The 26,278-nt window shown below is 41.1% G+C and overlaps 1 protein-coding gene across 6 annotated transcripts; it reads right to left on the bottom strand.

Annotated features, from left to right (window-relative positions):
- Positions 1-5,306: 5,306 nt before the first annotated feature.
- Positions 5,307-25,684, bottom strand: CBX1 (chromobox 1). Of its 6 annotated transcripts, none has more exons than XM_070773343.1 (5): positions 25,362-25,684; positions 10,406-10,582; positions 9,780-9,957; positions 9,137-9,231; positions 5,307-6,765 (listed from the first exon to the last, which is right to left on the bottom strand). In XM_070773343.1, exons 1-5 carry the CDS (start codon positions 25,424-25,426, stop codon positions 6,621-6,623), a joined length of 660 nt encoding a protein of 219 aa, XP_070629444.1. In that variant the 5' UTR covers positions 25,427-25,684; the 3' UTR covers positions 5,307-6,620. The 6 variants fall into 6 exon arrangements, with proteins under 6 accessions (XP_070629444.1, XP_019837504.1, XP_019837507.1 ...); XM_019981945.2 differs by having other exon boundaries at positions 25,461-25,683; XM_019981948.2 differs by having other exon boundaries at positions 25,600-25,650.
- Positions 25,685-26,278: the final 594 nt, after the last annotated feature.

Here is a 26,278-nt window from a genome sequence, read left to right as displayed (position 1 = left end):
GTAATGAACGGCCCCTTGGCAGTCTCTGTGAGATTACCAGACAAGGTTTTGGGCTGGAGGCTGTGTTCTCCATCATGAAACCTGTGATCTGGAACTCCCCATGTACCACTGTGTGACCTGGTTCTGTGATGCTGCTGCTGCTGCTACTAGAGTTTATTCTGTGGGGTGGAATAGAATTCTGGGAATAAGGCTGAGCTCTTAATTTGTTTCAATTTACAATGGCTTCCCACCCTCTCCTGCCCCAACTCTAGTTGGAAGGGGTTGGTCCGTCCTATCAAGTAAGAGCTGTTTCCTAAGGCAAAAAGAGAAGGCAGCAGAGGATGAAATGGTTAGGTAGCATCACGGACTCAATGGACATGAATCATGAATTTGAGCAAACTGAGAGAGGATAGGGAAGCCTGGCGTGCTATAGTCCATGGGGTTGCAGAGAGTCGGACACAATTTAGCAACTGAACAACAAAACTGACTGTAAACCAAATAAAACAGATTTTAAAGGAAAAAGGCTAAAAATTAAGTTGGAAAAACTGACAAAAATATATAGAAAACTGTGACAAGTAAAATTCAGAGTAATGTCTTTGTATTCTTTCTAGAAATATGTATACGTATTTTTGTTTAGTACACAATTAGGCTTTAACTTTGGTTTTGCAACTTTTAAGACTTTTTTTTTTAAGGATTTTAAGAGAAAAATGCCTTACCTCCCCTTTGCTAGTGTTGCTTCTGGTCTGAGAAAGTATGTTTTGGTCACCCCCTTCCCTCATGTCCCCTTATGGAGAGATGTACAGCTGTGTCTGGGAGCTTGCTGATTAGCTGCGGCTTTGGGCCAAGTTGGTCAGCACTGCTGTGGGGCTGACCTCTTTTTGCTGTTGGCAGGTGGAGTGGGTGTTCCAGCTTCAAGGCTTTTTCTGGCAGGAAGAAGATATGAGAACTCAAGCAAGGCCTGTGAAAGCTGTTGCACCTGAGACAGGAAGTGACGCAAGGTCCTGGAGTTCATAGGGGGATGAGTGGGCCTCGGGACCAAACTTCTGGGTGTCTTTTTGGGGAGGGGTCAAAAGCTTGCTTTGTCTTGACTTTAGTTCTAGGTGTTATTCAAACTGATTTTCCCACACATCTTCAATTATGTAAGGCAGTGGAAGTAGATCCTCCCCCCCCCCCCCCCCCCCCCCCCCCGCCCCAACCCCAGGCTATGTGGGGTCTTAGTTCCTCAATAGGTGATCCAACGCTTACCCCCTGCACGGAGTCTTAATTGCTAGACCACCAGGAAAGTCCCAGATCCATTGTTTCAGTCTCTGCCCCACATAAGGTCTCACTACTGAAACCAGGGCTATTTTAGTATCAAAACAGATCTTCAGTAAAAATAGAAAAAACCCCCACAGAACCGAGGGGAAAAATAGAAATCTAGAGACATGCTCCAGTGTCAAGATCTGGCCTTCAGAGCTGACTCCTTGCTCATCCTGGGGAAAGCTGAACAATTAAAAACAGCCGCTGAGTGAGGAGGTACTTACCATGGAGTCCTATCTTAGGCTGCCTTCATCCCTGCTTTTACCACCCACAGCTACAGCAGACCTGCTCTTCAGGTCTGTTTGGCAAGTAGCTGGAAAAACAAGTGCCTTGTAGAAAAGTGTCTCCACCACCCTATTTTAACTCATCCAGTAGGGACTGACCTAGAGCAACAGCTTCAGAAGCTCAGGCTGAATATATAGTTCTAGGGCACTGATGCTATGCAGGTACTGAAAGGGGTACCAGGTTGGGATCTGCCTTCCTGGAAGTCATTTTCATAACCCAGTGTAGACATGCTCTAGCAAAATCCGTGTGTTTGATTACTGATTATGATGAGTGGTTAAGCCTTTTTTTCCTATCCCTGATCTATCTGGGAAGTGAAAGGGACTCAGACCTTCACCTTGTCATTTTGTCAGTGTACCAACACCCCTCTTTCACTTCCACTTCTCACACAGAGGTGTCATTCTTCTTTCCACTAGTTCTGAACCTTACAGTAGAGAATGAGCATGTGGGGATACATGTGAAACTTAAACGTATGGTTTGAGTTCCAGTCCTTGTTAGATCTAGGACTTCTTTGAAAGTTCATGTCTGCCTGAATTAGTTGAAAAACATAAATCTAGTGTACAAGTTGTCGCCAGTGGAGTGAGAATATGGGCCCTTGCTGAAGAGGTGTATTTTCACAATCAGTAGGATAGAAATCCTTGTCTTCCTTTTTGAATGTGCAGACATATTAAGTCTTAAAGCGGGCTCTTTTCCAATCTAACTATATAATGGAGTAGGCTGCATGGTATTTGTTACTAATTCCAGTTGCTGTTTTAACCAAGGAAATCTAGTTCATCTGAAGAGAGGCAGAAAAGACCCAAGTGTTGGGGCTCTGCCTTTTAAACGAATTTAATGAGGCTAATTCAGTTGTCTTAACAAGCCTTCCAATCTTCAGCTAGGGGCTGAAGCAGTAACTGCAACTATAGGCTCATGTCCCAGAGCCAGGCCCCAAAGTAGCCCAGCCTGATCTGCGGCTATGCAAAACAGTAAACAGCAGGATTGGTCAGTCAACTAGGATTTTAAAATCCTCGTGGCATGAACAGCAGCTTTGGTACTATCACAAACTATGCAAACCAACAAGGTCAGGATGCAGACTCAGACCAGTTGGTGAATTAACACTAGCTATTTATTAAAAACTAGTCAGCATATATTGTAAACTTAAATGTTTTAGCCTTGCCTCAGAGTTCTGCCACCTAACTGGCCTAAGCCAAAAAAAAAAGAAAAGCCTTAGAAACATTCCTTGCTCTACTTTCTTCAAGCAGGGCCAACTATGCTTTTTATCCCGGTAGGATGGTTTTTTCTTTTTTTTTCAGATTTCATTTGCTTTCAATACCCATCAGTTTACTCAAAAGGAGGTGCCCAAGGCCAAGTTGATTAAAAGTCATACAGATGAGAAAACGACTCTGAACTCTCTGGCTAGGGAATCACTAACTTGTAGAGAAAACCTTGCTGCACAGTCATACCAAGGTGATGTGCAGATCAGAGACTGATGGTTGTCTAAGGATCTTAAGCTCCTATATCAAACTTCTTACCACACACCAGACATCAGGATGCTAAAAGAAAAGGAGAAGGAAGCCAAGACTTCCTTTTACTTAGTAAGCTGAATGCCGGCCTGGTAGTGGTATTTGTATTTCAATCAAATTCTAGTGGCGGGAAAACACTGAGCCTAGACTTAGTTCATTCCTATCAGTTCTGAGTTTTAAATGAGAACATCTTTATGAGAAGGCTAACTTGCATGCACATCAGATTAATATGACTTGATCAGATAAATATGACTTGATCAGATAGATTTGATCTCAAACAGCCCAGCTCCATGCATAGTTCAGGATTTGGAGCCATTGCAGAAATTTGGATTTCAGAGTTCCACCAAATTTTGACGCAGCAGTTTCTTCTAGCATTCCCCCTTTCTCTATGAGGAAAATAACTATACCTTGTAATACAGATTCCCAGTGTCACAGACCGTAGACTGTAAATGTGTTGTGTACATATGGTCAATGCTAACTAGCCAAGGGTTAAAATCAGTTGAACTCCAGTCTGAATGAGTTCTGGAATATAAGATTACATCTGAAAATAAGTACTTAAAAACTCAACTATTAAAAATTACTTATAATTGGTAGTCAAAACTTTCAAATGCCATTGGAAAGCAGAAAGTTACTCCTGAGCATGAGTGTTTTTGTATTTATTAACTTGAAACTAAAGGCAGTAAAGGAGCAAGGTATTTTTTCTTGACTGGCTTTGCCAGTGTCAGACAATGATTCTGTCATCAAATCAGTTAGCTGTTGTTCTTCTGTAATGGTAACTAGGGCAACAACTTAATATACCTCCTTGACTCTTGGGCTAGAGGTCTGTGATGATGTAGGTTTGTCAAAGGCGTCCAACATATGTTTTTGCACATCTGAAGACATGCTCTACGAATACTTTCTGAAAGGAGACTTAAGATTTGTTGTGTCTATGTGTATTTTTTCCCTAACACTTTTGCATGCATTTGTGGCTTCAACAATCACTTGAGAAGAATTTATCCTTCATTCTTGAGTCTAGAAATGTGTGATAATTGGCTTTTAAAGATAACCAAATTGTGTCCCTTCGCTTCAGTTTTCATTGCATGCATTATCAATTCCAGTGTCTTCCCTGGGAAAGAATATGGTTTAAAAAAAAAACAAAAAACTTATTTTTGTCTATGCTGAGTCTTGGTTGCTGTGCCCCGGCTTTCTGTAGTTGCAGTGGATGGGCTTACTCTCTAGTCGCTGTGCGTGGACTTCTCATTGTGATGGCTTCTCTTGTTGCAGAGGACAGGCTCCAGAGTGCACAAGCTCAGCAGTGTGGGGAATGCGCTTAAATGCCCCATGGCATGTAGGATGTTCCTGGACCAGGGATAGAACCTGTGTCCCCTTCATTTCAGGATTCTTAACCACTGGACTACCAGGAAAGTCCTACACTCAGTTTATTTGGAACAAATGCTTTAACTATTGAGTAGAGCTGAATTGATCTCAGTGGAAATCTTATTTCCCCTTTTGTAACTGACAAGAATCCAGTCCTGGGACTTGCCTGGTGGTGCAGTGGATGATCCAGAAGATTCCACATGCCACGGAGTAACTTAAGCCTGTACACTACAAGTTCTGAGCCCATGTTCTAATAAAGCCCACACACCCCAACTACTGAGTCTGCATGCTGCAGCTACTGAAGCCTGTGCTCTCAACAAGAGCAGCCCCCAGCAACGAGAAGCCAGTGTGCTGCAAAGAGCAGGCCCCGCTCGCCCCGACTAGAGGAAGCCCGCACAAAGCAACAAAAGACCCAGTGCAGCCAAGAAAAAGAATCTAGTTCTGTTTGGGCTCTAGAATTATAGGCAGAAAATGGATGACATTTTAATTCACTGATCAATCACAGGACCAGTACCTGAAAAGTCTGGAGAAGTTGGCTTTAGCTAAGGTCATACAAATCTATGATAACATTAGTCAGGATCTAAAGCTAACCCCAAATCTGTGTTTCCAAACATATCACAGTTTGGAACTGCTACCAGGTCACAGACTGCTAAACACATTTTGAGCAGTATGAAGACAGAATGACGTGACAGTCTCTGTAGAAACTGTAAATGCTCAGTAAATACTAAATTAATATGGTGAGACCACTCAGAAGACTCACACCAGATACCAGATTTTCCAGCCTATAGTACTGAAAAACCATTCAAGTGTGCAGGTTGTTCCTAAAGAGGGTCAATCTATAATAAAAGGCAAGGAGAGTTTCCAGCAAGACAAGACAAAAATCAAGGATTATAAATCTATATAGTTTTATTAAGACAAAAAACTGACAGTGTTGATATGAAGTTTACATTTAAACAACTTTTCACAAAAACCTAACACACGCCTAAAAATTACAATGGAGTTCTAGATGCAGATCAAGATGATGTCAACAACTGATGGATCTCATGACTCAAGACAGCGTTTTGGATTTTAGTTAGTTCTTAGGATTAAAAAATTTGTTTTGTTTTAAAGTGAACCACTACCCCAGTATGAATATTTATCTTCTCCTGAGACCAGGGCTTTTGAAATCATTCAACTCTTGAACTTGTGCTGTCAGTGACTGAACCCTGCCACCAATGGTTTCAAAGTTCAAAAACAGAGGCTCCAAGAGTTTTCCACCCTATGAGCACCGGCCCTTGTCTTTCCCTACTCACTTACCTCCTATACCACTCTCTGCCCTTCCCTAAATACTTCACCAGTGGCTTGGATGGAGAAGCTGATATTTGTAACTTCACAATAGGAAAAGAAAGGGTCTTCTTGTCAGTTTCATGAGTAGCACCTCTAAGACAGAATGATCTGCCTGTGTATACACTCCAATAAGACTTATCCTCCTCAACCAGTTTCCATCCCCCAAATGGCAGCTTTGGTAGCTTCTTATTCCTTTGTTGGGAACAGCATTAAGCTCAGGCAGGGAATACCTTGGCTTCTAAGTTGCAGGCATTCACAGCTTTTAAACAGTCTCTCACAGTCCTCATTTAGGTTGCCAATGGCATTTTTTGAAAGGATACAATATTCTGGACACAGAACCCAATCATCATTAGTTGTTCTTTCCTTTGTTTCACCGTTTCCCCAAATTTTAACAAAAATGATCCTAACCCATCTCCCTTCTTTCCCACCCCACCCCACCCACCCCAAATAATACACCAGTAATAGCCAAAAACTACACACATGCTACGCTGTAAAAATGCAGAGTTAACACTATCGGGAAGAAGGCTGTGTGGGTTGTGGAGATGCTCTTTGAAGATCTACAGTACCTCTTGCTCTCCCACATCCCATTCTGCGTTTTGTCCTTCATAGAAGGCCCTTTGCTTTTTTTTAAAGCAAAGTTCAGAACGGGTTGCCTTGAAACACTGACCCTCCTTCCCCTCCACCGGGATGGGTGTGCAAACTGTACAGCATGGAACGGCTTTGAAGCCCTTGGGCTGCTGTAGGGCACAGAAACTATACTGGCTCTTCAAAGGACATCTTCTCAAGCCACCTTTATGGTGTCAAGACAAGGAGAACTCCTTCTTTCCCCACTTGAAACCCACAGTCAGATGTGACAGGGGCTGGTATTCAAGAAAGTTAATTCTTATCATCTTTTTTGTCATCATCCTCTGAGGGGTAAGAATGCCACGTCAGCCTTTCCTCATAGAAGGATATGACAACCTGCGGGCACTTGACATTGGCTTCCTTGGCAGGGACCAGATCAGCCTCATCAGAGTTCTTCCTGTAGAACAAAGCACAAGAGACTTTGAGACCAGGTGCTGGTGGTCTCCTAACATGGATCTCCCAAGAAATTGGGCTTTAAAAATATTAATATATTAATTCCAGAAGTCAGGCCAGGGAAGGATGATAACATGGGGTAAGCATCGTTTACTAGCAGCTTTTAGTCAAGTAATAACCTCTTATCTTCTCCCATTGAAAATACCCTCTTTGTCAAAAGCTAACTCTGAACCCTTGGGAACCTCTGAACACCCCCACACATAAAAAACATGACACTCTCAGATTCTCTGAAGGAGTAAGGGAGGCTACCATATTCCCCCAAAGCCATATCCCAGCTACCAAAAGCCCATGGAGAGATCCTGGCCTGCTAACAGGATTTAATACCATACTGGATAATAAGATTTAATACCAATCTGGCTCTGGCCAGAGCCAATGCAGGTGGAGACTTTCTTGCTGACTCATAATCACACTGTTTAACACTACCAAATACCATGCGCACACAGATAGGCCACAACTCCCAGGTGCTTTGAAATGGTGCTTCAAGACTGGGAGGTAGAAAATAAAGGGACTATTATGTAATTCTCTATATTTTTCTGAATTTTAAAATGTTCTCAAAAATTGAAAACCACATACATATTACAAGGGACTTAGGCATAAGCTCTCTCTTCAGGCCATTGGGAACATCCTAGATGAAAGCAGTAGCACAGAGCAGGCAGCAGACAGATACATGTATGAGGGGATCTCTGATGAGGCACCACACCAGACTTCTGGAACCCCAGCAACATGTATACCTAAGCCCCACAGCCCCACTGATCCAGGGAAGAGTAAGCCAGAAAGTATGTTTTTGAACAACAGATAAGAGAATGGGAGGGCAAAGAAGTATAACAGTATGGGAGCCTGAAGCAGCCTACCCCTTGCTGACAATTCAACAACAGCCTCTGAGGTAACAGTTCAGTCATTTCACTGCACAGAAAAATAGCTACTTTAGGGAAATGAACAAGTATCTCCATTCTCCAGGAGAAATAACTTTAAAATTAACTTGGTTTTATAATCAACATCCAATCTTAACTTGCAGTTACATTCAGCTATAATCTTTACACATACTAGTGAGTCAACCAAAGGGATGTAATGTCAAGCAATAAGGAAGTGCTACCATTACTCAGACTGGTCACATACAGCCACACAAAAGTGTATCATAACTGGATTGAGTAACTCCTGGTATTCTTTTCCCCCATATGCAGCACCTTAAAATTAACTTTTCTCCTACAGGCAAGCAATAAATAAGCTAAAAGAAGGTCAGGTTCAATAAACACCTAGGGAATGCATGGGAAAAAAAAGAAGAGGTTTAGTCACCCACTCCAGTGTTCTTGCCTGGAGAATCCCAGGGACGGGGGAGCCTGGTGGGCTGCCTTCTATGAGGTCGCACAGAGTCGGACACGACTGAAGCGACTTAGCAGCAGCAGCAGCCAGCTATGACACTGGCTTTCAGTGTTCAAGTTAGGCCTCTCTTGCCACCTTCTAAAGGAGAGAAATTAGTATAGATACAAGTTTCCAAGAAGGTTCTAGACTGATAAAGGGATAAAGTCCCTAGAATAATGCTTCCTTGGCAAAGGCTTAGAAGTATTCACTCCTAATTTATATTTTAAAGGCAGTGACTGAGCTCCATTTTGGGGAGAGGAGAACAAGCATTTCCAACAATCAAGAAAATGGGAAGAAAGTCTTCCTTTTGGACAGAGAAGAGAACTTTGGGTTAATTATAGTTCTTAAGAGTCTCAGGACAACTGCTTTCATTAATATGTTTTATGGAGTACTACTACCACCGGTTATAGTGAAGAAAAGCAGGCTTCTCTGTGCTTAGTAAAGGGGCCTTGCTGACCCCTGCTGGCAGACTTTGCAATTGAAAACTTGCACCAACTGGAAAGGATCTAACCAGGACAAAGAAAGAGCTTCAGAAATTCTTTCCTAACCCTGAGAAGTTAACAGAATTTCTGATCCTGGGGCTAGCCCGATCTCTATTAAGAAGGTAGTAGAAAGGAAGGATGGTTCAATCACATTTCATTTTTTCCCCCTTTATTACAGAAATGAAATGTGATTCCTTCCTGTATATACCTCTCCACTCTAGATTTTCTCCCATCTCCTAAAAAAAAAAAAAAAAAGGGTGGGGGGTAAAAATCTGAGAATCCTAAGGGCCCTACCTGTAACTCATGAGGCCAGGTTGGCAGTCAGGCCGAGAGTAACTATTGAAGGACTAGGCCATCTTAAAGATTTCACACCTGGGCAACTAGAATTTCCAAGGTCTACCTCTTCTCCTTTGGCATGGAACAGATGAGAAGAAGAAAAAAACCACCACCACACAGAGCCACTGGCAGACTCACCATTTCATTAGGAACATGAGTTCTCCACTGGAGTCCGTAGCTCCAATAATCCTCTCTGGTTCCAAACCCCGGGCAAAGCCTCGTGGCTTTTCTGACTGTAAAAACCAGATGGAACAATTTTAACTGTATGGGATTGTTTTCCAGACTACAGCTATTCCTGTTTTGATGACAATGTAATCAAATCCTTCTGCCAACATTTCACCAATTCTTTGGCTCTAAGTCACAAGCCTTTTAGAATCAGAGTGATTATTCCATCAAGTTTTGATGTGCTTGAAGTTTCCCCATGTGTAAAAAGGGACATTCATCTCAAGCAAAATAAATGTTCACAATTGTTTCTTCACTCTCAAAAGGTACCTTACTTTATGGTACTGAATGGATTAAAACCTGAAATAATTAAAACACTGACAGCATCTCCTCACACAAAATACCCTTGCACTTACTTGTTCTTAAACCTCAGATGTGAGTAGATTATGTGGCTTCATGAGAGCCCCCAGACATTTTTAAAGCATTAGCCTATCTAAGACTGCAAAAGGACTGAGATCCAAGCAGCAGTGGAACAAAAGTGCTGAAATTATCTGGCTATCAGCTTCTTTGACAGCAGCATGAATTCTGGGCTAGTAAAAATTCTTACTTCAAGTCTTACCTCTTCTTTCTTCTTCTTTGGTTTGCTCTCCTCCCCCTTATCTTCCGAATCAGAATCAGCTTTGCGTTTGCCTCCCTCTGATTTATCTGTCTCGTGTGCTGTTTTCTGTGACTGCAGAAACTCAGCAATGAGGTCAGGGCAATCCAGGTTCTCTTCTGGTTCCCATGTGTTATCCTCACTGAAACCAGAGGCACAAGAGTCACAAAGTTAGTACACACGCCACTGAGAGGCACAGGAGAACGAGAGCTGTTGTACTTGGAAGAGAACTAGATTCTGTCCAAGACCAAGAACTTGACAAAGTTCAAATTTCTTGGTAAGGGGTAGGGGGCTTTTTAGTATTAACACAAATTGAAAGCTGCCTCATTCAAAAGAAAGTTTACTTTATCTTTGCAAACTTGCATCAGTCTTAAGCCACACACAAACCTGCTCATCAGAAATTGGTCATGCATGATAGCATTTCGTACATGTAGATCATTTTCCTAATTAGACTATAAGCCATGGAGGCCAAGCCAGAGTCACAATGTACCCATCAGAGCACCCTGTGCCCTGTGTCATGCACATTATCAGTCTCCTGAGAGACAGTTGGTGATCGGATGAACAGATCTTTCTGGGTGAATGAAACTTACTCTGAGAACCCCTTCCACTTTAGGAGATACTCCACTTTGCCCTTTACCACTCGACGGTCTAGAACTTTTTCCACCACATATTCTTCTTCCTCTTCTTCTAGCACCTCCTCCACTTTCTTCTTGTTTTGTTTTTTCCCCATAGTGCCCGCCAGCTTTCTGGTATAAAGGATGACGCTGCTAAAATGATAAAGGAAATAAAAAGGGCATTAGAGCACTCTTCTTAGAGGAATATGTGGATAAGAAAACCAGGGATATAAAAAATGACTTTAATAGGGCCCAATGCTGTTATTAAATGTTATGCCTATTCATTTTCAATAGCCAAGAGTTTTCTGATTATGATGAACTAGAAAGTTAGTTTTCTAAAAGAGCTCCAACTAGTCTCACAGCAAAACTTCTTTATGCCTGCACATCCACTTAAAATTTTTATACTCATTCTAAGTTTAAAAATAACTCCCAATACTTCTTTACTTATGATATCTAAAGTATTACATTAATTTGAAAGAAAAGCAATCTTCCCAAAAATAAGGTCTATACATCAAACCTAAAATATATATAACCCGCTGATCCATATTTTCTCCTATTTTCTGAATGTTTTTCAATTTCACCAAAGTATTCGACTTGGATTTTTACTATGGCAAATGGTTTATCCTATTTATTAGACATCTAGTTTAATTTTCCCTTCTGTATATGCATATATAATATATACAATTCTTCCGCATTGTTAAGCACCATCTCTTTTGAGTTCCCTAAAGTTTTTTATGTGATTTTCTTTTCTAAGAATGCCACCATTAATTCTCATTTGTTTTTATTCTTTTTATTTCTAAGTCTGAGAAAGATTCATAAAAATGCCAGAATGACCATGAGATTCTCTAATGAATTTGGAAGTAAGTATGAGAAAAAAGATATCACAGATAACAAAACCTGTATTTTTTGTGTAATATATCATCAAGCTAGATAACCTCTAAGGCTTCCCAGGTGGTGCTAGTGGTAAAGAACCCACGTGCCAATGCAGGAGACATAAGAGACATGGGTTCAATCCCTTGGTTGGGAAGATCCCCTGGAGGAGGGCATGGCAACCCACTCCAGTATTCTTGCCTGGAGAATCCTATGGACAGAGGAGCCTGGTGGGCTACAGTCCACAGGCTGCAAAGAGTCAGACACAACTGAAGCAACTTAGCACACACACACAGTAACCTCTAAGGGTTTTTCCAGTCCCCTACAAATCTGTTCTCTTCGGTCCTTTGTACAACTCATCTAACTGCTGGGTAGGCATAAAGCCTACAACTGTGTCAGTAGGTGGCGCCATAAGATACTAATACAAGAAAATTGATCTACAAAACTGGCTGAAATCTACAAACTGATAGATCAGCTACCAACAGGAACTATAGAGACAAAAGTATGGCAGATGATCCGAGACAACAAAGTGGTTACTACCATGTTTCATGTTTGTATTTAAGGCAGTGCCAATTTGGGGGTTAAACTGCTTATTTCTAGCATCCTTGGGAAAGGAGTCTTACTGAGTGAAAGTATAAACGCTTCTATATATTTTTAAACTGGCATGTGGACAGAATATATTTAGAAAGAGCTCACCTATAGACTATATGAAATAAACCTTTCATAAAAATCAGACTCACCATTGTGAATCAGTTACAGTATCTACAGATGTTGAGGTAGTTTACATTCTGAGATATTCTCATTTCGGTACATATGAGCAATTCGGACTAGTGAAACAACAAACATTTGGTTGGCTGCTAGAAAATTTTAGACACTGCTGGAGACTGGAGATTCAAGAGAGTAAGTAATGGTCCCTGTTTTCCAGAAACCTGTCTGCCAATTAAAAATAAAGATACCTCTTCCACTAAAGGCATTCTGAACTTTTCACATGAAGAAAGTTTTCTGAGGTGCTTTTAGTGTGGTCTATGGCAACACCCAATGCCCCTGCCCACACAGCTCAAACACACCTCTATGCTGACTCTTCTTCATTTACATTTGCTGATCTCTCTTCTTTTACATACCAAAGATTTTGTTTTCCTCCCCTCCCCCACCCCTCTATGTTTTAGTGCCACATGAGTTTTCCTTTTCCTCTGTTACTGAACAGACTAATCAATGCATTGAATGTCAGTTTTGGCTTATTATTGGCTATTGTGCCTCTGATTCAAAGGCTGTTTCTTCTTCCCGGAGGGAAGTATTTTCAGGTTTTCAGAATTCTGATTGCCACGATAAGCGTTATTTTATCAGTAAAGAAAACAAACCTAATTTTTCTTTAGGGTAAGTGCTGCAGTAGTAGCTGCTCCCAAGAACAAGTGCTCTCTTTGCAAGATTTATCTTCAGTCTTTGGTTAATGTGCAGAGAAAAATAAATTGACAGTTACCTTTCAACAACAAAGGGTACCACAACTCCCTACATTAGTTTGGACTCAGAAATTAGAAGCCACTCCCTTTCTAAACAGAAAGAGAACAGTGGTTTACAGACAACTCCAAACCAGTAATCAACCTTCTTCTAAGCAATTAAAGAAAGTAAAGAAAAGGCAGTCTTATCACTCTGGCTTCAGAATTAAGAGCTATTTATCTGTGTTGTCTACATTAATAGCTGTATTTGTCTTACAAGAAGTCCTGCTACTACAAAATAATGACAGTTTTTACCTCATCTCTAGCTACTGGGAAATCTGGAATGAGACTTTTTGATTTTCCTCTTATTTAAACTCATTGTCCTAAGAGCTCAAATGAGAAGTGAAGAATGTAGAAAATAGACCTCCACTTCTGTCTTGAGTTTTCTTAACTAGCTCATCCCAGCACCTGTCTCCAGGTTAGATTCTTTATATTGGAGATTCTCAGCCAGGCTTCCCAATGTGAGTTTTTTCCTTATTTACTGGTACATCTCTGGGGTGCTGAATAAGCCATTTGTCAAAGTCAGTAGAGAAGTGGATTAAATACACAACTCACTCTTCCCACAAAACCAAGCACTTTCAGACAAGCCAAAGTGAAAGTGTTAGTTGCTCAGTCGTGACCAACTCTTTGCGACCCCATGGACTGTAGCCCTCCAGGGTTCTCCATCTGTGGGATTTTCCAGAATACTGGAGTGAATTGCCATTTCCTTCTCTAGGGAATCTTCCTGACTCAAGGATCAAACTTGGGTCTTCCGCATTGTGGGCAGACTCTTTACTGTCTGAGCCACCAGGGAAGTCAGACAAGCCAACATTCCCTTAAATATTAACAGACCAATCATTTGCATGTACTTTCCAAACTGATAATGTCAAGAGAAATCCCCTCTCCTTGAATATGGCAGTCTCCAAATACCAGCAGTAATACCTGGAAGGAGGGCTCTCAATTGGAATTGCTTGTCAAGGAAATTTCAAAGTAACTCAGATCAGAGTAGTAGCACAATGGAAAAATGCCATTAGTCAATTCTATTTGCCACTCTCTCTAAATATCCTGGCAACCAAATTATAGCATAAAAAGTGCCAAAATCAACGAACAAAGGGTCAAGATATATACCAGAACATCACAATGTGTACACAGAGGTGAACAGTTCTAAATTAACTCAGAAATCTTAGTCCGTGGACAAGTCTTCTTAAGGCTCATCACGACGTTTCAGACAAAAATACCTATGATCAGTTAAGCTGCTATAATTTTTACCTAAATGTTTAACTGGATCTGCCACATTTAAAAAAATTAATTTTAACTTTTGTCTGTGCTGGGTCTTCACTGCTGCACGCAGGCTTTCTCTAGTCGCAGAGTGGGGGCTACTCTAGTTTTGGTGCACAGGTTTCTCATTGCAGTGGCTTCTCTTGTTGCAAGAGTATGGGCTCTAGGGCACCGGGGCTTCAGTAGCTGAGGATGGCTGGTCTCTAGAGGGCAGACATCAGTAGTAGTTGTGGTGCACAGGCTTAGCTGCCCCAAGGCATGTGGGATCTTCCCAAAGCAGGGACTGAACCCATGTGCCCTGCTTTGGCAGGATTCTGAACCACTGGACCACGAGGGAAGTCTGATATGCCACATTTAAAATGCCTAGAAAAACAATACTTTACATTTATATTGCACTTTACAGTTAATGTGCTACCACAACTCATTTGATCTTTGAAATCATCCTATAAAATAAGCCATTCAGATGTCATTGACACCTCAGAGATAACACAACACATTTACAGGAAATAAACCTCCCAAGCTCACACAATTAATAAAATTATAGCACTTCAGTATGCACATTTCCTAGCAGGGCTGGGCTAATGACCCTGCCACACACACAGATCTAGGAGCTAGACCAAGGAACAACATAATACTTAAAGGGAGATTTCCCTCCAGTCTGTACAAGGATCCCTCTCTACAATCTGTCATCAGTAAATAAGTGACGGACAATGATTTCTTTCAGTTAATATCTTGAATATGTATAGGTGTTTAAAAACTACTTGGTCTTTTCCAGTGAGTCTGCTGATGTGGAGAGCACACTCACTTGAAAAGACCCGCATGCTGGGAAAGACTGAAGGCAAAAGAAGGGGGCGGCTGAGGAAGAGATGGTTAGATAGCATCACTGACTCAGTGGACATGAATTTGAGCAGACTCTGGGAGATGGGCGAGGACAGAGGAGCCTGGTGTGCTGCATCCATGGGGTTGCAACTTAGCAAATGAACAACAGCTGTTAATTAAATCAACAGGTGTGACAAAGTTTTGGCTTTTAGGGCCCCAGGAGTCTTCTGAGTCTTTTAAATTGACAAGTGCTGTGTGCTCAGTCGTTTCAGTCATGTCCGACTCTTTGCAACCCCATGGACAGCAGCCCGCCAGGCTCCTCTGTCCATGGGATTTTCCTGGCAAGAACACTGCTAGGAAAATGGGTTGCCATTTCCTCCTCCAGGGGTTCTTCCCGACCCAAGGATCAAACTCACATCTCCTGCATTGCAGGTGGATTCTTTGCCACTGAGCCAATAGGGAAGCCCTGACAAGTGCAGAATTTTGCATTTTTGTTGCTTAGCAAGTAGGCTAATGCCAGTTTTAAGAACCCAAACTTGTTATATGGTGTCCCAATGAATCTAGGAATAGTGTAAATCTGAAGCAAGAGTCATGAACTCATAGTTCTTTAAGAGAAAAAAACACAGTTGAGATTCTCCTAGACACCCCTCCACTCTTACAGTTAAGAGCTAGAAAGTGGAAAGGAGTAACAACGCTGCTTGCAGGCAGAAGACAGTGAAGTATCAGACACAGGATTAGGCATTCTGTTTTTGAACACAGGCATACCTCCAGACCTCTACAATAAAATGAGTCTCACAACTTTTCTCTTTTCCCAGTGCATATAAAAGTTGTTCACACTATACTGTAGTCTACTAAGCATGCAATAGCATTATGTCTAAATAACCAATACATATACCTTAAAAATACTGCTAAAAATGCTAACCACCATTTGCACCTTCAGCAAGTCATAATCTTTTTGCTAGTGAAGAGTCTTGCCTTCATGTTGACGGCTGCAGACTGATGAAGGTGGTACATTATGAAAGATTGGGTGGTTATGACAGTTTCTTAAAATAAAACAATGGAGTTCTCCACATTGACTCTTCCTTTCATAAAGTGCTTTCTTTGTAGTATTCATGCTATTTGATAGCCTTTTACCCACAGAACTTCTTTCAAAATCGGAGTCAGTCCTGTCAAACCCTGCTGTTGCTTCATCAAATGAGTTTGTATAATATTCTGAATCCTTTGTTGTCATTTCAACAACCTTCACAGTATCTCCACCAGGAGTAGATTCTATCTCAAGAAACCACTTTTTTGGCTCAACCATAGGAAGCAACTCCTCATCAGTTTAAGTTTTATTTTGAAATTGCAGTAATTTCCTCTTCAGACTCCCCTTCTAAATCTAATTATCTTGCTATTTCCACTACATGTGCATTTCCTTCACTAAAGTCTTGAACTCCTCAAGGTCATCCATAATGGCCAGGAATTAACTTCTTCCAAATTCCTGTTAGTGTTGATATTTTGACCTCTTCCAATGAACCACGAATGTTCTTAATGGTATCTAGAATGGTGAATCCTTTCCAGAAGGTTTTCAATTTTCTTTCCCCAGATCTATCAGAGGAGTCACTATCTATGGCCATTATAGCCTTACAAAATGTATTTCTTAAATAATAACACTTGAAAGTCAAAATGATTCCTTGATCTACTGGCTGCAGAATGATGCTGTGTTCACAGGCATGAAAACATTAATCTTTTACATCTCCTTTAGAGCTCTTGGGTGACCAAGTGTATTATCAATAAGCAGTAATATTTTGAAAAGAATCTTTTTTCCTGAGCAGTAGGCCTCAACAGTGGGCTTAAAATACTGTAACTTTATTGTGTGCAGCAGATCTTTTCACACCAAGTATTAGTTTTTCCATGTGAAATAAATTAAGATTTAAAATGATAAAGTTATTGTTAAGGAGATGCACTGGGCAATAGAAAAGCTGAAGAGTTTTTGTTTGAAACTGGAAAACAGAATAGTCTGGAAAAAGGGATATAAGGCAAGTACCATACATTCTAAGACCAAAAACCGCAGGGGGCCATGCTGTAAACTGTGTTGTAAACAGATTCGCTGTCATCCAGGTTTTGTTATTCCCTTTACAGAACAGTCAGATTAGAGTTTTAAGGGCCCTAAGATTTTTGAATGGTAAATGAGCACTGGCTTCAACTGAAAGTCACCAGCTATCTTAGCCCCTATAGAGTCAGCCTATCCTTTGAAGCCAGGTATTGACTTCTCCTCTCTTGCTATGACTTTATCATAGCAAGACGACTACATGGCATCTTCTTCCAATAGAAGGTTGTTTCATCTACACTGAAAATATGTTGTTTACTGTAGCCAACTTCATTAATTATTTCAGCTAGATCTTCTATAACTTGCTGTACCTTCTACATCAGCACTTGCACCACTTGCATCACCTTGCACTTTTAAATTAGCAGACAGCTTCTTTCTTTAAATCTTACTAACCAACCTCTGCTGACTTTTCTGCAGCTACCTTACCTTGTGAGGCTTTCATAGAAATGAGGAGTTAGGGCCTTCTCTGGATTAGACTTTGCCTTAAGGAAATGCTGTAACTGGTTTAATCTTCTATCCAGACCATTAAAACTTTCTACATATGAGCAAAAGGCTGTTTTGTTTTCTTATCATTCACATGTTCACTGGAGTAGCACTTTTAATTTCCTTCAGAAACTTCCTTTGCATTCATAACGTGGCTAACCAGTGCCTATCTTTGGCCTTTGGCTTTTAACATGCCTTCCTCATTAAAACTTAATAGTTTTTAGCCTCTAAAGTGAGTGACACAACTTTTCCTTTCACTTGAATACTTAAGAGGGCATTGTAGTGTTATTAAATGGCCTAATTTCAAGGAATAGGGAGGCCTGGGGAGAGGAAGAGAGACTGGAACAGCTGGCAGATTAAGTTCTGCTGTCTTAAATGGGCATGGTTTGTGGCACCCAAAAACAATCACAATAGTAATATCAAAGATCACTGGTCACAGATCACTATAACAAATTTAACAGTAATGAAAAGTTTGATGTATTGAGAGAATTGCCAAAATGTGACACAGAGACATAAAGTGAGCAGATGCTGTTGGAAAAATGGCACTGACAGACTTATTCGACCGACACAGGGTTGCCATAAACTTTTAACTTGTAAACCTTCAATTTGTAAAAAATCCAATTATCTTCAAAACACAATACAGCAAAGTGCAATAAAGTGAAGTCCGAGTGAAAGGGTATGAGAAGGATCTGAGAAGACAATGAGCACAGCTCCTGATTGCCATCACATACATGAATTATAAAGGGCTACCCCAGAACTTCTAAGCTGATTTCTTGCCAGCTTTCAGAAAGGTCAAACTCCAGATGTGAGGACAAGGTAATATCTACAGACCTCTGAAACCAGACCAGTAGGGCATTCTCAGTAAATGCCAAGGTAAAACACACTGGTCTGGTGACTCTATATTAAGCAAGAATTCACAGGAAAGCAGACCGTGAACAGAGAACTTTCACCTAAATGAGAAAAAGACTCACCTATGGAATTTATAAATACAGAAGTCTACATCCACTGAGTCAAAAAATAGAGTATGTGTATTATTTTTTAAAATATTTTGTTTTTCTAATTGTAATATATGTATTCATATTCAATTACAAAATTACTTAGTGTAGGAAATCAGTTTCCTTCCTCAAAATCTGTCTTTGTCCTTCTACATGTAAACTGACCCAGATGTACATATGTGAAAGTAGATATTACAGTTCTATAATTTGCCTTTTAATAGAATGTATCTCTGACATTGTTCCATAAAGATCTCCTTTCTTAAGCTGCACAGTATTCCATATGTATGGACACACCATACTCTAACCACTCACCTAGTGATGAAAATTTTGGTTGTTTACTATTTTTTATTATTGCAAACAGTGTTGCTTTGATCACGGCATCTCATCTTTAAAAGCTCCTTAGGCGATCTGATGCACATCCTCGGAAAAAAGCCACTGCTACAAGAGGACTGACAGAAGCTACATTCCTCAGTAAATTATTGCAAACACAAATCAATTCTTATACTTAGCGAAAAGGTAGGTGAACATTTTACTTTCTCCATAAAGCCCATTATTCCAGCCCATTTAGAATAAGGCTGGAACAGTAAGTGATAACTGATGTTCTTGAAAACAAAACCTCTATATCATCTTCAACAGCATTCACTCTAGACCTCTTTTCTCCTAGCAATGACACTGGAAGAGTACTGCTTGAAGACTCCTTATAATTCCTCTAACCAGATGAAAGCTAGCTAGTATGAGCACCAGAAGCATATCTTTCCTGTCCTCGATCTCTCAAAACTATGCCTATAGGCATTATGTGTATTTACTGCAAACTCAGTTTCCTCATCTGTAAGACAGGTGTAATAACTCCATGGAATTCCTCTGGGGTGAGCTTTTTATGACCTTCTGGCATTCATTATCTATTTACATATCTGTACCTACGTTCTACTTCATTAATTATGTACTGCTTTAAGCATAACTCTGAAATCCAGTGCAATGGGAACTTGGTGAGAAAATACCATTTTTTTCCCCCTTTGTATATGGCTGAAATTCATGGCTAGGTTTTTCAAAACATCAGAGCAGCTCCAGAACACACTCAAGAAGGACCCAGATCTGACTGATAAGAATGACGAGTAATTACAAAACAGAAACCAAGATCTCATTTCTGGAATACTGAGAGAGAAGAGCTGCCAGAAACTGAGAAATCACATTTCATACACCTGAAGTGTAGAAATTCCTTATGTTCTTTATCTCATCCAGGCAGAAAAATAAAGACCTTGTAGTAAATGGCAAAAGGAATCCATCTTCCTATGAAGATAGATAGGTAAGGAAAAGGAAGTAAATTCTGGATACAAACAATGGAAAATTTCAACAGAATTATTTGCAAAAGGAACTTTAAGATTTCTGGAGAAACTACATAAATACCAAGTCAGTTTTAATGATTTATACGGTAAAGTTCTATAATAAACTTCAGAGATTATGATTTCAGGCTCTGATTTTACAGATATACTTTTCAAAAAGGTCAATTACTCAATTAAATGAATGGTCTAAGAATTCATGTAGCTTTTACTGAGTTCAGGACAAAATTATGACATTGATTTCTCTCTATTCATACTCTGTATCTGGTTTCTTACTAAATCCTGTTGATTTTTATCTTAAATATCTTTTAACTTATACATTTGTCGAGTCCACTACTACCATCCTACTCCAGGTAACCACCATCTCCTGCCCGGGTACCTCCTAACCCAGTTCATTCTCAACAGCAGCCACTGATGTAAAAATGAAGACCTCCATACCATTAACTGCATTTGAACTGAAGACCACTGCATCTAACCCTCTCAATCACGATTACCTTGCCCTTTGCCCCATTCTCCACTTAACCACCTCCCTTAACTAAAATGCCCACATAAGAAGCATCCTTGAAGCCCCAGACTAGGTTTAGATTAACTCTTCCTGTGAACATACTCCTACATCATCTACTGAGCGTCTATTATGTGTGAGACACTAGAAAAATGGGGAGACCACCACAAACAAAATTCCTGGTCTCTTAGACTTTATATTCTAACGTGGACAAATAAGTGAGCATGAGTGGGAGTGTATGCACGCATGTGTCTGCAGAGTAGGGCTCAGACAAGCACCAAGAAAACACTAATGGGACTTCCCTAGTGGTGCAATGGTTAAGATCTCGCCTTCCAATGCAGAGGGTGCGGGTTATTGTCAGGGAGCTAAGATTCCACATGCTTCGCCACCAAAACATAAAACAGAAGCATTACTGTAACAAATTCAATAAAGATTTTAAGGAGACAACTCGGCAAAACTTAGAAAAATATACCAAATTTAGAGAACAGTGGGTTCAAAGTCCTAGGGTGAGAAGAGCTTGCTTTATCTGAGGAACAGAAGTGTGGCCAGGTAGAAAGAGCTAGACTGAGGGAGCAGCAGACAAGAACCAGATGATAATTACTGCGCATTTCACTCCCCACTTCATTCCTTCTTCATCTAGCTCCTTTTTCCATTCCATGTTTTCCTGACCTGTCTTTTGCCTCTAGCTTAGGTTCAAGGCCTAGTCAGTTAACGGCATAAAAGTTAATGACTACAGCTCTACAGGCTTTTAATACCATCTATTAAAAAAAAAATCAAAACAATAAGCATTTACTGAGAGCCTGGGTGGTAAAAGGTAACCAATTTATTCCAGCTAAAGCATTGAAAGCTTCTGAAAGTTCCACATCACAGGAACCCCTTCGACCCAGGCAAATGGAACTGTTGGGCTAGGGTAGCAGGATCTGCACTCACAGAAGTACAGGCTTTTGAAAATGCCATGAAGGTTAGTAATAACATATAACTTTTGCTGAATACTGAACACTTAATGCATAGAAAGGCACTTAATTCAACTCTCACAACAAACACTATTAAGTCCATTTCAGGAAACTAAGGCTTTCTGAAGCACAGGAAAATTCCCAAAGTCTCCCAAGGGTAAGACACAGAACCAGGACTGTAAGATTAAAAACATACAAAAAAGTACAAAAGCAAGTGAAGTCCATTTTCATTTCAACAGAAGAAATAACAGGAGTATGTAATAATTAGGAAAAGAAATATAAGCAAGAATAAGTAGCCACAAAAGTATTATTGGGGTTTAGAAAAATAAATAGCTAGGGTGACTAGAGGTTTTGAAAAGTCAGGATTTGAGGTAAGGCTCCAACAGCATTTGAAAAGCAGGACTGGAGGGAGGCAATTTAAGCCCAGGGAACTACTGTTAACAAATGCAATGAGGCACTTCTGAGGTAGGCAGGGTGTAAACCATCTTGGGTGGGAGTAGACTGAATAGGAAAGCAGCAAGTAACTGCTACAAAATTTTCTGCAGTCTCCTCCTCCTTCCTTAGAAAGGCCAAACTCCTCAGTGTAACATCTAAACCCTTCAGATTCACCTATTCCAGACTCCCACTTCCCTCACAAATCTTACATTCCTGTCAAAACAGAAAACTATAACCTGAACACACTTGCACACTTCCTCCATGCATGGATTTGCTCTTTACTTAGAAGTGTGTGCGCGCACATGCTCGGTGTGTCCAACTGTTTGCAGCCCCATGGACTGCGGCCTGCCAGGCTCTTCTGTCCATGGAATTTTCCAGGCAAGAATACTGGAGTGGGTTGCTATTATCCTGTCCAAAACTAGTAGTCAAAATCTTACCCATCCTTCAAGAGCTAGAGCAAATGCTACTTCTTCCATCATGTCTACCCAACTTAGCCAAGTATTATTTCTCTTTTTCTTGTAATTACCAAAGCATTTTGTTTTTATTTTTACTCAGACACTCAATTAAAGGTAGGTCTGGACCTGGCATACGGTGCTGAACCCCATATGGGCAATAAGAATGGATGTCTCAGAATCAGATAACCAAGGAACAGAGGTTGAAAGCTCTTAGCTTTTCAGGGAAAGTTCAGCAAACAAATTGGATTATGATCAGTAGCATTACCAGACATCGAAAGGCAGGTGAAGGCATGTATAGAACATTCAATTTGTAGTCCTTCTGACTCATGTTTCTAAATGCTTTTAGTTCGTCCGTTAGCTGTAGCTGTTTGTGAGGCAAATGCTTTCCAGATGGAAAACTTTACTGAGCAAAAAACAAGAATTTGTGCCACATACCCAGTGAGCAGGACTTTTCTTTTTAAAGGAATCCCTGTCCTCGAATTTTGGGATCTAGGACTAGAATATCAGTGTGAAAATAAAATTAGAATTTTATCTGAGATGTGTCCAAAACTTTGGCTAACTCCTTTTCATTGTGCTGATGTAAATGAAACTCTCTCTCTCTATATATATATAAGCCACAGGTATCTGTAAATATTAGCAAGACACAATGATACCAGGAGCAAATCTTTTAGTTTAAAATGAAATAAGTGATTAGAAAGCAAGACCAGAATTATGACTAAGTTGGAATTAAAAGCAGATACCAAAGCATTCATAGACAACAAAACAAAATCAGAATAATGACACTAACTTCTCAAATACCACAGTTGTTAAGCTTTCAACGTGTTAGCTACTATTAAAGAAAGGCACAATTTCACAGACAAATCAGGCCATCCTCTCTTGGTCAGCAAATCACAAAAGGTTAAAGGCAGTAACTCAAATACTTACACGATCAGAATTTTGTCCTTATTCAAATAACTTCTTCAATTAACCTTGGAAAGGCTATTCAAGTTTTCAATAGACATTGCTATTGAGAAATACCTAGCTCCATACAAAGGACACAAAATTTTCAAAATACTTACATAACAGAAAATATTCAAAGTACTATATAGCTTGCTGTTGAAAACCCAGATCCTGAGTGCTCTCCTAGTCCTGGCTTAGGGTATTTAAAAATGCCACTTACACAATCTGCATACCTTTTCTGTATTTAATACCCCGGGTGACTATATTAAAAACAGAGGCTAAGACAAGAATGCCAAGGGCAACAGTTTCATTCTGCCAAATGTCATAGAACAAAAACAGGCAAATTGATTACATAAATGCACAGAGTTATTCTGCTAACACAGGGAATTCTCAGGAAGATCTCAAAGCCCTATCCATTCATTCAACAATATGAAAGAACTATATTTTAGTCTTGGATGAACAAGAGCCATGGCTCATCCTACATGAACCCATAAACTAGCCATTAGCATCTTATTTAAAAAACTACCCAGAAAAGTAAACTATGATGTAAAAATTCATCAAATACAACAGAAAATCTGTTATACCATCAGAGACAGTATACAAAAAGGGAAGATTTCATTGGTAAACTACTAGAAAATGACAAAAATGCATCACTTCTCTTTAAGTGGTGTGAATTTAAAAAGAAATATTTTCCTAGTCTCTAAAATGGTCACCAGAAGATAGAATGGTTGCTTCCTTTCTTTAGATGATGATAAAGATATTAGTATCCTGTAGTCAAACTGCAGGATAGAGTATTCTTTCTCGGTCTCCTTTAATCAAGAAGCTAGAAGCACAAAGCTATATGATATTTACATTTTTAATGGGAAAAAAAAAAAAATTAGGCTACAGCGGCCAATGAAGAAAACAGCACCACAGAGAAAATTGTAAAGGACTCAAGAGTCTGAACTGCCCTAAAGCTTTATCAAGGAGTGGCCGATTCCAACAATGTGCTCTTCAATCATATCACTTTCCATATAAATATCTGTAAGCACTTTGGAACACAGACACTAATTTCCCAACTGTATTCCTGCAGCCATTCCAAAATCTTGGACCTTTTAAAACTATTCCAAAATGCCGACCTGAGTCTTAACACAATTGAGAAGGGTTATCTTAAACCCCCGGCCAGAGGTTCTGGTATAACTGATCTTCTTGTAAATGCCACCTCAACAGAGTCGAACCAGTAACACGTCTGAGTGCAACAGCAATCCAAGAAAAACCTTCATCTGAAGTTTTGAAAAAGGGGTAAAGTAGTGCTCCCTTCGTGTTCAAATTTTCTAGCAAGGACAAGCTGGCTAAAAAACTTAAGAGCTCAAGGGAAAAAATCTCACAATCTCATGAACTTTTCCACGTTCTCTCTCAACTTCCCACACCATCTCACAATCTCTCACTAACTTCATTCCTTAAATATGAACTCATCTACACATTTCTACAATTTCACTGCCTTTTGTGACCAACAACAATCCCAGATAAAAACGTATGTATTTAATTATGAATTAAAGCAAGAGTTGCACTGGGACTTTTTAACTCCTTAAAGGAAACACCGAGTGAAGGAAGGCAGGAGAAAACCTGGAAAAGATAATAAAATGCGTTCCATCTTTTTTCCACACATTATTCTTACAGCCGATCAACCAGGAAGCAAGCGGTGACCAGTTTTTCCCTTTTCTTGTGCAAGCCTCGCAGAAAAGCTCTCGGGACCTCCGCCCACTTACTCTTAACAGTTTCTCCCCGCCACCCCCAGTCCCCGAGCAAAACCAGGCAAATACCACCCCTCCTTCTAGGCCCTTCCCCAATTTACTCAACAGACCTCCCCAAAGCACTACGCTTTGGGCTGCCCTGCCCCCCACCCCCTTACAATTTCCTCGAAGTTACTGCTCCGCAACTCCGCAAGCGGAGTTCCTATGGCAGCCCTGGCGGGACCCAATATTCTCAGGTTACATTTCTAACCTCGGGTCTTGCAGTCGTCAACCCTCCCTACGTTGGTTCAAGCGCCCAGGCTGTCCCGTCCGTCCTCTCCCCAATTTACTATGTTTCCTCTCCAGCCCAATCCCCCAGCCGTCCACCCAACCCACGTAGCATTGTCTTGGTCTACTCAGGCCGAAGGGCGACGCGCAAATGCTCGGCCCATCCCAAATCGCTTCAATCTCTGGCTCCGGACTCGCCGCCCCGCCCTCTCCATCTTCTCGCGCTCTTCGCCCTACCCACTGCGCCCGGCAGAAGGCTCGGCGCGGGGAGGGAGAGGGACTCGGGCGCGCTCTCCGCTCCTAACCTCCGCCGCGAGCTCGCGGCCCCTGATCCAGGGCTCCCGCCGCCGCCGCCGCCGCCGCGCGCCATCCCCCCGCTTGCCCGCCTCTAGCGGGCTCTTCACCTCAGAGCAGCGCCCACAAGCCCGAGAGGAATAGGTGTCGCGCTACTGGCGGGTCTTGTCCGGCCGGCCGGGGGAGTGGCGACCAGAAAAGCAACAAGCCGGGTGACCACTGTCGAGCCCCCTCACTGAAGCGGCGTACCGCAGGCCCCTGCCAACGGCCCTCCCCTCAGACGAACAAAAGAGCCTCGCACTCTGCGCTGCCCGCCGCCCGCACCGCGCAGGCGCGACGACCCATCGCACAGCAATATGGGACTCGGAGTCCATCCCGGACTACAAGACCCGAAGTGCTGCGCGCCTTCCACGGCGCCACGTACAGTTTGCGAGGGTTTCGAGAAGTTTTAATTTTTCAACCGCTAGTGCCGAAGCGACTGTAGTTCAGAACGCTGCAACCTAGCAAACTAAAACGTGTGGTTTTATAAACGAACCCGTTGATGTTCGGTGTAAAATATAAACCACTTTTGGACAGTAGTTCACATTCTTGAAAATTTTGAGTCTTATTTCTTATCAGGTCTCTATAAGGCTTTCTCACCAGATCTTTATAAGGCTTCTAGTTCTCATCGTTGAGATTAAAGTACTTCCCCTTCGATGCCTTCCTTGACCTCCTAAACTAGGCTAGGTCCCCCTGGTAGGTGTCATTCATGATATCCTGAACTTCCCCCTTAAACTGGCTGTACGAATGGGAGGCTTTAGTGCCGAAACCCTCAATATCCGTGAGTACCCTTCCCTCACTCAGCCTCCTCAAAGATACACAGAAATAGGCAAAAAACCTGTTTCTTATTCTTTGAGACAAGTGTCCTAGTTTTGATTTCAGCTAGACT

Source organism: Bos indicus, chromosome 19 (genome assembly GCF_029378745.1).
Source record: "Bos indicus isolate NIAB-ARS_2022 breed Sahiwal x Tharparkar chromosome 19, NIAB-ARS_B.indTharparkar_mat_pri_1.0, whole genome shotgun sequence".
NCBI classification, from domain to species: Eukaryota; Metazoa; Chordata; class Mammalia; order Artiodactyla; family Bovidae; genus Bos; species Bos indicus.
This window is presented reverse-complemented; position numbering and strand designations above follow the sequence as displayed.

What these genes read in the sequence shown, in the direction of transcription:
- CBX1 (XM_070773343.1), bottom strand. Translation starts at nt 25,426, where the DNA reads ATGGCGCGCGGCGGCGGCGGCGGCGGCGGGAGCCCTGGATCAGGGGCC. An exon ending in AAGTGGAAGGGGTTCTCAGA is followed by an intron (nt 9,958 to 10,405) that starts GTAAGTTTCATT and finishes CTCTGGTTTCAG; the next exon opens with TGAGGATAACACATGGGAAC. An exon ending in CTCATGTTCCTAATGAAATG is followed by an intron (nt 6,766 to 9,136) that starts GTGAGTCTGCCA and finishes TTTGTTCTACAG; the next exon opens with GAAGAACTCTGATGAGGCTG.